Source organism: Antrostomus carolinensis, unplaced genomic scaffold (assembly GCF_000700745.2).
Source record: "Antrostomus carolinensis isolate BGI_N321 unplaced genomic scaffold, ASM70074v2 scaffold15315, whole genome shotgun sequence".
Classification (NCBI taxonomy): Eukaryota; Metazoa; Chordata; class Aves; order Caprimulgiformes; family Caprimulgidae; genus Antrostomus; species Antrostomus carolinensis.
In genome coordinates, this window is record NW_010314375.1 from 6,132 (window position 1) to 18,123 (window position 11,992).

Sequence of the window (11,992 nt, forward strand, 5' to 3'; positions counted from 1 at the left end):
CTTTCTGTAGAGGACTACACTTGTACTCACTGTTAGAACTGTGTTTTGTGATTAATTTTATACTAGTATATTAAACTCCTAAATGTGAAAATGACTCAAGTCATTTAGTGAAAGAAGATACCATAGGCACCATAATATTTTTTTTTTTCTTTTTAAACAAAATATGGTGATGAACCAGCAGTAACAAAGTAGGATGAAAATTAAAAGGCACATTCAGGCAAAAAATAATCAACACAGTTTGCATGATGCTATATTTAAAAAAAATAATTTATGCTCTGAATAATTGATTGGATCAGGAACAAATATTCTGGCAGATTCTAATCTGCCAGAGAGAAAGTAAATTTTGTAAAAGGTGTGCAATTCAAATAATATAGTTATTTTTTAAGGTTTATTTTGTTTGTTTGTTTTAAGGTCAGTATAAGGCTTATAACCAAGTGCACGTTAAGAGGACTGACTACTCAAAACCTCTTGTTTTCTGAGTGCATAGAAATACAATGAGCAATGAAGATATTCCTTGCAAGAAGATGCATTCTTGTATATGTGCAAATCTTAATCAAGTACTTGAGCGTCTTTCAGGTCTTGGAACACATTTCATAATCGCAGCTCTCCACAGGGCAGGGGCAAGTAAAAGGCTTAGAGTAGTCACACTCAGAATAAGAAGATAGACCTGAAAATCGCAAATAAAAGCCATTACTTCTCTTAGTTACATGGTAAACTAAGAAGTGAATAGAAGTTTGAGTAGATTAGACTCTTCTGGACGGTATTTTCAGGAGACTTCACCTATCTTTCTAAGCAACTATGCATATTGCTACAAAAGCAAACAAGTACACGCTAAAATCATCTAGTTATCTGTTTACCTGGTTTGAAGATACAAGTACAAAAACAACATTATAAGCTTATAGAAAAACAATTATCTACACATATAGTTAAGAGGTCAATTTTGAAAGCTCAATGTTTGCTAAAAGGTCAAAGGCCAAATACCATTTTATTTAAATAAAAAACACCACACCCCAAACTACTCTGTAGTTTACTACTATTTTATACACTAAAAAAAGCAAACAAAAATCCCTTTAAGTCATACTGCACGTCTTCTGAAAAAAAGATCTATATAGTCTGAATGAGTCTTACAAAACAGCAGCAGGAAGTAGTTTTGAGGTCTCAAACAGAAGAATTACTTTTTTTGAAATTTCAGATCCCATACAGTAGATAATCACGTGGGAGCTGCCAGAGAAATAAATAAAAGCCTAAAGGGCCTCCAAGCGCAGTGGGTGGGCCCCTAAACTGGTTTGGGCATCCTGAAACTCTGTACAAACATACAATATTTATAACTGCTAATTATATACAGGAGTGAACATGAAAATGAATCACCTTTACCTATACAAGTGAACAGCATTGTGTAAGTTTTTCACACGTGCTTGATTTGGAATGAATTCCAGCGTTCTACAGCTCACTTGCTCACACAATGAAAAGCTCGGAGTGCCAGCAAAGTACTTTTGTGAGCAGAGATACAGCGGAGGGAGCAGCTAGCACTAGGGAGTGAGGTCAGTTCTTGTATCTCTATAGCCATCTTCATCTTGAAAAAAATAACATTCTCACAGCTCCAATATAAGACTAAGTTTAAGGTGTCTTTCCTAAGAGATTTTTTTCATGACTACTGAAAAAGCTGGTTGTCTCTTCCACACAGGATTTAAAATGAACAAGCTTTGTAGGTAAAGATTACAAGTTTGCTCGTTTAACTGTTAAGGCAATTTCCACTTCAGCATATATGCTCTATAGTTCTTATTTACTGATATGTCCTTATTCAAATCCTATACTCTCAGTTACCTCTTTCTATAGCTATTTCAAGATTTTAAAAGCCAAGGCTTCTCAGTCTTAGTGACTTTGGGTGCTATCTACAACTCACTGCTTAGTTAATAAGGAAGTTGTACCTGAGAGCCGTTAAGATAACGCATTTCTAATGAAGCTATTTAAAACCTGCTATTTAAAATATTAAAGTACAATTGAAACAAGTTAAAAAACAGAACTCTGTCAGGGACACACGTCTCCATTTGTATGGGCTGACTCTACTTATTAACAGTTGAGAGATGCCACAAAATTGGAGTGTATTGGTATTTCACCGTTAATACAAAATCCCAGTAAGTTATTCAGCTGCAAAAAATGAAGTTAATAACTATAGGAGAGCTTACCTCCCGAGATATGATCCCTGCTCTGCGTGCTCTGCTTCCCAGAACAAAAGAGAATTCACTGACTTGTGCCAGTCCTGCTGAGACAATCCACTTGATATACTGGCTGGTTTTTGGAAGAATCAGAGAAAGGACAAGCACTGCCAAGACAAACTTTAAAAACAGGGGTTTTTTTTTGATTGTTGTGGGTTTGTTTTGTTGTTTTGGTGTTTTTTTTTAATAAAAGAAATGCAATAAATAAAATAGTACAATCTTTGTAAGATACATAGCATCAAATAAAATAATTCTGGACATAAAATAAACCAGTGGACTTCTAAATGTGTCTTCTGTATTAATATCAAGAGACAAATGTACATTGCAAAGTAAAAAGTAATATCTTGTTTACTATAACTTGATAACTTTGTCACAAATCCCAAGCTAGATAAACAGGTGCGTCACCATGTGTAACTTACTTTTAACATTAAATACAGTCCTTTTTTTTAATATCCTAAGAACATTGTCTCAAACTGTATTTTAATCATTAAAGATTCCCCCAAATAGAGATTTACAGTAGAGATGGAATATTCTCTGTTATATCAGATGTTCAGTTCTTGCACAGAATTTTCATTAGGGCATGTGGCACTAAGATTATTTAGACTATTAAAAGATAAAAAAAAAGAAAAAAGGAAAATACCTTCATTATGACCACAGACAATGTAAGGAATAGTAAGACTGTGAGTTCATATATTACAAATGTGGGGAAAACATGAAGTCCTAGGAGGAAAGAAAACAATATTTCAAAGTTAAAGGCCAGTATCTTACTATGATAATTTTCTGAGTTAATAATAGATTTTATTGCAAGATTGTATTCTCAAAAACAAACAAAAAGCCCTAACATACCTACTATCACTACCTACTTGACCACTAAAGCACTTCTTGCATTATCCAACCATTTTTCTTTTGGAGGGGTTTAGCACAAAAAATATTCCCAGTTGAGTTAAATTCTGTGTGACTGATACATGACCACTTTAATTTGTAAAGTTTTCTCTCTTCCATACAAGTCAACAATCCAGAATCTGAACTGAAACACACTTCTAATGAAAGCTATAGAAACACTGCAGGAAAACAATTCCATTCTTCTGCAAGGTGACTGTAATATACATTTTGCTAGCCATTTAACATTTTTGTATGACATGGTAATGGACCATCACTGGGGGAGGAACATGATATTCAGTATTTGCAGAGACTATAGCTACAACAGAAAATGTAACTTTTCTGATCCCATGAATCTCACTTGCAAAAACTGAAAGACACCTGAACTGGGAAGGTCCCTTAGACTGGAATCAGGTGAAGTCATAAATCCCTGAGCATGATCTAACAATTAAGGAATTATATAAAACTCCATTGCTATGATGTTGGTGTTTTTGGTGTGGGGTTTGGGGTTTTTTTTTTGGGGTGGAGGGTGTTAATTTTTTTTTTGCAATTCTTTTATCATTTTAAGTCAGTAACTATATGAAGCAAGATAACAAGAACCATAAAGAACACAGAAATTTTAAACTAAATCCTGCTAATATTACACATAAGAAAAAGAAGTATTTGTTGGAGAAGTCCTGGAGTCACTGCACAAGATTCTTACTCGCAGCTGACTAAGTCCATTTTCTTTCCTTCTAGAGTATGATGAACTCGTGCAGGCAAATATAACTGCGTATCTTTGGAAGCTCATTTCTTTTTCATTAAAGCTCTTAAAAAGAGGAACCAAAATAGTGGTGATGTTCCTGATAAATCCATAACAGTTGGCAGTTCTCCAAGCCAGTTATTTCTGGTGACGGCCAAGAGTTTAGCTTTCTAAAGCACGAGGCATGTAAATCAATGCTCTAACATCCTACTTTAATGCAAGACAAGTTTTCGCTCATTTTCCCTGCCCCATAGTGCTGCAGAGCTAGAAGAAATGTAGAGAACCAAGAGTCGTCATCTCTTCCTGAGTGCACAAGAGAAGTTACTTACAGTAAATTCACAATGTTCTGCCCATAGGCACACTCCACCCTGGATGGAAACATACTTCAAGCCCATTAGAGATTTTTATACGAGTACTACCCAGTCAGCATGTGCACATCCTGTTCTATTTCTTAATTGCCTTCCAACTACTGAAGGACAAAAGCAAGAGACTATCAGAGTAAGAGAAGAGATAGCAGAAGAACAGAAGAACACCACACCAAAAACAGAAATCCAAATGTATGCACACATGCATGTGGAGGGGCAAGTATCTTTTTTTCCTGTGCATCACGTGCACGTTGCTCACGCACCTTCAGGCTGGTCTCAAACCTATATGAAAAGCAACTAGAGAAATATAGTAACAATGTCACATTTGATAAGAAGGGCAGCTCTGCCACATCTGGAATTGAAGATTTCAGAGGAAGGCTATAAATATAGCCTAGTGCTCTCACCACTACTGGTGGAGCTACCTTTTCAGTTCTGGAGCAGACAGACAGTCTGAAGTCCATTTGAACTACTGCCCAACGTGGAGATTATTACCATATTCCAAAGAGCTGAGGCACAAACTCCCACAGATGTGTGTCTATGCCAATCCCGTGGAGGTAAGTGTCTGCAAGGTGACGCAAGCCTAAACCTGTTACGTCCACTATTCTGAGCAAACAAATAAACATCCCAGCACACAGATATGTTTTGGGGGAAATAAATCCCACCACAGTGGATTTCATGGTCATTACAGACCTCTGTCCCAGCCCTAGATGAAAACTTAGGATAAGGTCAGAAGTCACATCAGATTGCTATACGAGCACTCAAAGCCTTCCTGACAACACAAACGTCATCAGAGAGATTAACTTCACAGACAGGAGGTGCATGAATATGGACATTTATTTCAATGGTTTTAATCAGACTTTGTGACTAAGCTCAGGAGTTACTATGGACCTGTTCTCTAAAATGGAAGAAATGCTTCAACCAAATAATTCAAGAACTTCAGCACTGTCATGAGGTAGCATGTGGCATGTTGACCTGTGACCAATAGCTAGGTTATCACTCAGGTACATTTTCAGAGAGCTGAGCATAAGCCACCAGACTTCAATTCTAAGCAGTGTCCAGGAATAGCTGGAATGGAGGCCTTGAGGTGAAGGTGACCTTGCATCAATGTTGAGCCAAAAAGGCACAGTTCACTCATAGAAATTGGTATGTGTTCTTCTGTGGATGATTACAGGCTTATAAGTACTTTTTTCTTAACAAGTAAAATCCCTCTACCCCTGGATTTGACAGATTCCACCAGTCTGCTGGATGGCCACTAAACAGCAAGTGAAGATCCAAACATCATGACCACATCCTAGAAGATCCAGCATCAAGAAAATAATCTTGGACACCCTTGACAGCAAACAAGATTACATAAAGCAGAACCCTGTTGGTCAAACTGGGGCCAGTTGAGTTAATTTTGACACGTCTTCAAGACAGGACATCACTCAGAAAAATCACAATAGCAATACACTGGGATGCTCTATCTATGAAGACTCTCAGTGAACCCACAATCATAGCTAGCAAATGCAATAAATGCTACAGCCCTGGATAGATAGTTAAGTAGCAGAGGGGAAAACCACAATTCCTCTCCATCTTTCTGCAAAGGGGAAAGCCCCCTTGATTCTAATGCCAGTTTGGAGTTTCACTGTGTTCCATGCAGGACAACAAAGCAGTAGAGCTGGATGGATGAAGAGAAGGCAATGGAAATCACCTAATGAATTCCAGTTGGGATCTTCCTTTGATTTTCCTCAAATTCAACAGAAATGTTAAGAGGCTTATCAGGGAAACATTGTGTGTGTATTTGTTCTGGACAATGGTAGTGCTGACAGTATCAGCATCACCCATCTTCTGAAGAAAAAGACCATGCTGTCAAAGGGTTGTCAGCATCTTGCATTCAAGGTCCAACACTGCCCACAGGATTTACTGAGAAGGGAAACACGGAGCCTGGCAAGTGAGCACATCTGTACAACACGTTGAGAACACACAACTTCTGTCCGTCAGTGGAAGTGATCTGCCTCCTCACCAGTGCCAGACTGGGCAGATCTGATCCCCAATTTCAAACTCCATACACCTTGCAGACTGACAAAAAATGGGATATTGAAGCCTTGAGGGGAAAAAAAAAAAAAGCCAAACAATCTATGCAAAGATGCCTTCCACCTTTCTATAAAAAGGACAAAAAAATCAGATGATGCAGAGGTGGAAAGAGAAAGATCTGAATACTAGGTACCAAAACAGAAATGAGAAAGAAAGTTCTCAAAACTTGGCTCTAAGGGATTGGTCCAGATGTTCTCTCAAAGATATTAGTGAGGACAGAGACTAACAGGAACTTTGTAACCTCAGCAGATAGCATAGAGCCAGAAACCTTGAGCAACACATACAGGCCTAAATGAACATACAAATGGAGAGCAACTCAAAGTGCAGTTGTAATGCCTGACTGCAAAGGTGTATTATTCCCACAAATGCACCCATGTGCAAATTTGAAAGCAGCGGCATTACACAGGTCAAGCTAAGGGCAGGACCACTGTTGGAGACACTACATGAGCAAGCACTATTCAGCTCAGCTTTTAGGCACCAGTTTGGATGAGTAATTAATTTCTGTAGTGAGAACAAAAAAGCAGGCACTGAGGACAAGCAAAACGGGAACTAACTTTTCCAAATGACACATTTACAATCACTTTTCAATTAAGTCAATTTTTTCTATTTATTCCTTTATTCTAAAAGGAACAGAAATTATATTACTTCAGCAGTGTACCATCCCACCTCACGATCTCAAGCGTTTCTGCTCTCTATAGTAGGGTGCTTGCTGCATATAGCAACAAGCCTTCTCTTTAGGTGTGTGTGCGGGGGCAGGATATTTCCCTGTGGCCTTTGCATAATTTCACATAGTACATCTCTATATATTTATAGATACATATCATTTGCATGTGTAGATAAATAAGTAGAGAGCAAGCAAGAGGTATTTTCATAGAATCATAGAATGGTTTGGATTGGAAGGGACCTTAAAGATCATCTAGTTCCAACTCCCCTGCCATCAGCAGGGACACCTTCCACTAGACCAGGTTGCTCAAAGGCTCATCCAACCTGGCCTTAAACACTTCCAGGGAGGGGGCACCCACAACTTCCTTGGGCAACCTGTTCCAGTGTCTGACCACCCTCACAGTGAAGAATTTCTTCCTAATATCTAATCTAAACCTGCCCTCTTTCAGCTTAAACCCATTTCCCCTTGTTTTGTCACTACCTGCCCTTATGAAAAGTCCCTCCCCAGCTTTCTTGTAGGCCCCCTTCAGGTACTGGAAGGCCGCTATAAGATTTTCTCACTGTATTTCTTTTGAAAAAGCTTAAGGAATAGTTTTTATCCTACTCGGGTTTTCTTTGCAACTTCACATCACTCCTTTTTAAAACCTACCTCCTCATCACCCCACAGAACTTCCTGTTAACCACAGAATTTGAAAGCAATTGAAAGCAAAGGGGGAAGGGTAGGATAATGTTTATTTGGGGGCAGGGGGATTTTTTTGTTTGTTTGTTTCAGTTTTTATGTAGGGTTTTGGGGGTTTTGTTTTGGGTTTTTTTTTAATAAGTAAGCATAGTCACATTTTGCCAGAGGCCTATAACATAGCTCATTTTTCTGATTTTTATCTAATTTTATTCTGAGGCAGGAATAACACCCATTTTCTGTAAGACCACACAAACTTTTCAGGCAATTTTCTTTTCTTTCCCTTCTTGCAGTTATAGTAGTAACAGCAGTTTAAAAGTTTGAGTTTTTTAAAAATTCTGTAACAGAACTACTAAATTTCCTTACAGTATAACGTAGGCTATTGGGAGTGCTGCCAGCACTAATGCCAACTAATGTCTTGTTATTTTATTGTACTCTACCAAAGTCTTATCTCTAGTCTTAATTTATGCAGTCACAAGAGTGCAGGACAGTATTTTTGTTTAGTCCCTTGTATAATTAACTTTGGGCTTATAATTACTTGCCGTGCTTTGCAGCCCTGATAACACTATCCACTCCATCACTATCTTTACTGGAACACATAAACAACTTAGCTGTGAGCATTTAGCAATTGTTAATCCAACCTTGTCAGTTATATGGGCCCAAGAGTTTTACCATAGCTCACCACTTTCCTCCCTTTATTAAACAATAAGTCCTTCAAATAAACCCATCTATTACTAACCAATCTGACTGGTCAGCATAAGTTATCATGGGTTGGGTAAAACAAAAATCAAGATTGACAAGCATTTCCTTTTTATTCCAGCAACCACCAGAAACAGCTTTAGTTTCTGTTATGAAACAATAGGTATCAAACAGGTATATCACGGAAACACAGAAAGGTAGGGGTTGGAAGGGACCTCTGGAGATCATCTAGTCCAACCCCCCTGCCAAAGCAGGTTCACCTAGAGCAAGTTGAACAGGAACCCAGGCAGGTTTTGAATATCTCCAGAGATGAAGACTCCACAACCTCCCTGGGCAGCCTGTTCCAGTGCTCTGTCACCCTCACAGTAAAGAAGTTTTTTGTGTTTAAGTGAAATCAGTCCTGTGTTCCAGCTTTTGCCTGTTGCCCCTTGTCCTATCAATGGCCACCACTGAAAAGAGTCTGGCCCCATCCTCTTGACACCTGCTTGTTAGGTATTTGTAAACATTAATAAGGTCCCCTCTCAGTTACGAGGAAAGGCATTAAAATTATGCTGATGAGACTTCACTATTATCTGAATAAATACATGGAGATTAAAAGCACAATAGAAAACTTAAAACCATAAGAAAAAAACAAGGGTGATCTTGGGGGAAAAAAAACACCCAAAAAATCAAATCCCAAGAATTAATCATAGAATCATAGAATAGTTAGGGTTGGAGGGGACCTTAAAGAGACGTAATTTCTGAGCAAGCATGGGTTGAAGGAGGTTGGATTTGTGCAAAGGGACACATTCAAACCCTCTATTTTAGACCTTGCAGTGCCCCCCAAAGAGGGCATTCCACAGGGAGAGGCAAGTGCTTTTGCCAGGCCTGTCTCTTCACTCACTGTCCCTAAGCTCTTCAGTAACGTGTTTCCGTTTCCTTTAGAGAAAGCTTATTGGGGCAGCATGGGCAGCCTCGGAATGTAGCAGTTAAAAACAAAGCTACCCCTTGACTGTAAATATTCCCAGAGTTAACTTGTTCTGCATAACCAGCATGATGAGTTACCCTCCTGGTCTTAGGCATCAGTGCTGTGTTTCAGTTGGCATTCAGGTAGTCTCTGAGATACATCTTGCTCAATTATTTTTTCCCTGCATTGAGAACACACAGATCCTAACTAAAGAAACAAGATGCTATAAAAAAAGATCTGTTTCAATTATCATATTCTGCTTCTAGAGAAAAACAAGCCATAAGGATCTTAATTCTACTCTACCAACTGACTCAAAGTAGTAATACAATTTTAGTATAAAGTACAAATATAGCCACTATGAAGAGAGAACATTAAAAAAAAAAAAAAAAGCCCAGACTAATTCAAAATTAACAATGAAAAACTGACATTAAAACAAGAATTGAGAGTACAATGTGGAAACTGCTTATGAAAATGAATGTTACATTAGCAAAGTCAAATATTGTGGTCAGTTAATAATTTAGTATCTTAACATAATAACAATAATAACAATAATAATAATAAAATATCTATCTCCATTTTTTTTCTCCTCCCCTACTTTGTAGGTTAACACTATTTTTTAAATAAGTTTTCTTAGGAGTTACCTATGGATGCAAAGAAAATGATGGCAAGAAAGTCACGTATTGGTTCAATACACGACATAATCTCCTCAGTAACCATGTGACCCTGAGAAGAGATCAGAGCTCCGGCTAAGAAGCATCCCAGCTCCATTGAAACATCCAACAGCTCTGTGATCTGCCAAGAAATAACAGAAAGATCTATTGCTGTTCTCTCGCCCTGATTGACTTTATATACCATTTCACAGTGAAATTATAAAACTGTACATTGTACTGAATGCAGTAAATTACTGTGTCTTTACGCAAGTTCAACAACAAGTAGAATTCAGCATATTTATTTCAGTGTTCTGCAGTACTGTATTTATACAGAAGACTCACAAAACCAGTTTCCCCTCCACAGGTTATTGCCTTCTCCACAAAAACAAAAATAAATTTCTTAATCTACATTGTAATGCTTTGGGTCACTCTTACGGATAGCATCTGATTTCACAAAAATGAAAGACCGTAACAGCTTTGGAGTCAGGATTGCATAATACATTGAGGCTGTGAAATACAGCAGTCAGAACAGCATATTTTCCAGCTGTCAAAGCAGAGGAAAAAATAAAAATCAAAGCTTATAATTTGGGAGAATAGTCTCAATTTAGCACAAGTCCTAGGCATAAATTACGTTTTATTATTGTAAATTGGACTTAAATGTGCCTGTATGCTTTACTGAATAGGGATGCATTTAAACATGTGAAGTAAACTGCTGAAATGAAGCAAGATATCTGTGAAACCACCACACTGTTTGAAAGAATTCATACTGCTCTTCATTCTTTTTTATTATTTGAATACAGTTACCAGAAGGAAGAGATGAAACACACGTAAAGAGACTGAACTAAACCAAATAAACTGCTCAAGGCAATGCTTGGAACATTAAAAAAAACAAGCAGCACTTTTAGTTGCTATAAAGTATGTTTTAAAATAATTACTTTAAAACCATGCTGCTGCACACGGTCGTCTTACTGAGAAAGGGCAATGCTATTAATATTAATAGAATATTGAAGACTTATTTCCATACTCATTTAGATTAAGCAACAATACACCACAGTACATTTATGAACAACACTCATCATATCCTGAATGTTGTTACACTGTAAAGTATGAAGCTAAAACTCAAATGAGTTGAAATTAGTGGAGGACAGCAAAAGACACAAAAAAAAAAGTCTCCAAGGTATGCATAAAATGCCACCTAAAAATAAACCCCTTTAGTGTATTAAAGTATTAACGTTGGAACACTCATCACATAACTCCATTTGTGCTAACTGTCTGTGATTTATTGCAAGATATTTAAGAAAAAGAATTGGTTCTGTCAACTAATGCAAATAGTTGTTGATCAGGTAAAACCAACAAAACATCATTATAATGTTACCTTCATTTTAAAACAAAAGTAATTTCAGTGCTTTTCACCACAATTTGAAACTGTAAGAGGAAAGAAGGAAATATATATAAAAGGCTTTAAAATCTCAAAAAGATGAATAAAATAAAGGAAACATTTCAGTTTTTCCTCAATCACATTAGTTTGTTTAAAAGTCACAACCTCTTGAGTATGATTAAAATCCAATATAACCTCTTCAAATAAAGCTGTAATTATTTTTACTATTCTGCTATAATCCACCCACACTTAAGTGTTACCAGCTATAACAGAGCTCCATACCAAAACTTTTATAGCTAATATTTTAATTATTTACACGTACATGGTTAGGTTACCATGTAAGAAGAGATTTATCATCTCTTGTATCAGAATTGCATGATACTGTGCTGATATAAGAATCACTATTCAACCAAGGAGCAACTTAAGTGTGAAAGAAACATGCTTGTTCAGAAAGCATCAGACGTAACTGGAATAAATTGTATGTCCGTCTGGATTTACTCCTACCGCATAAAAACTGAAATCCATTCCTTCACTCTATAGCAAGCTGAGTTCAAGGGCCTGGCAGATAAAAAGGCAAATTTTGCTATTTCTTTTCTACTCTCTAGGTACTGGACAACTTCAGCTCTACAAAATCTACAGGTCACTCAGAGAGAAGCGTGAAGTGGGAAGAAAAGAACCAAAAATTACATTATTTTCTTAATCACA

At 37.3% G+C, this 11,992-nt stretch overlaps 1 protein-coding gene across 1 annotated transcript in view; it reads right to left on the reverse strand.

Moving 5' to 3' along the window:
• Positions 1 to 235: 235 nt before the first annotated feature.
• LOC104524678 (transmembrane and coiled-coil domain-containing protein 3-like) overlaps positions 236 to 11,992 on the reverse strand; it is a gene marked incomplete at its 5' end in the record, with an annotated part of 16,379 nt that continues 4,622 nt past the window's right edge. Inside the window, 4 exons of the mRNA XM_029084877.1 lie at positions 236 to 667; positions 2,187 to 2,336; positions 2,857 to 2,936; positions 9,901 to 10,051. Coding sequence (XP_028940710.1) covers positions 554 to 667; positions 2,187 to 2,336; positions 2,857 to 2,936; positions 9,901 to 10,051 — 495 coding nt within the window. The remainder of the gene's footprint in view (positions 668 to 2,186; positions 2,337 to 2,856; positions 2,937 to 9,900; positions 10,052 to 11,992) is intronic.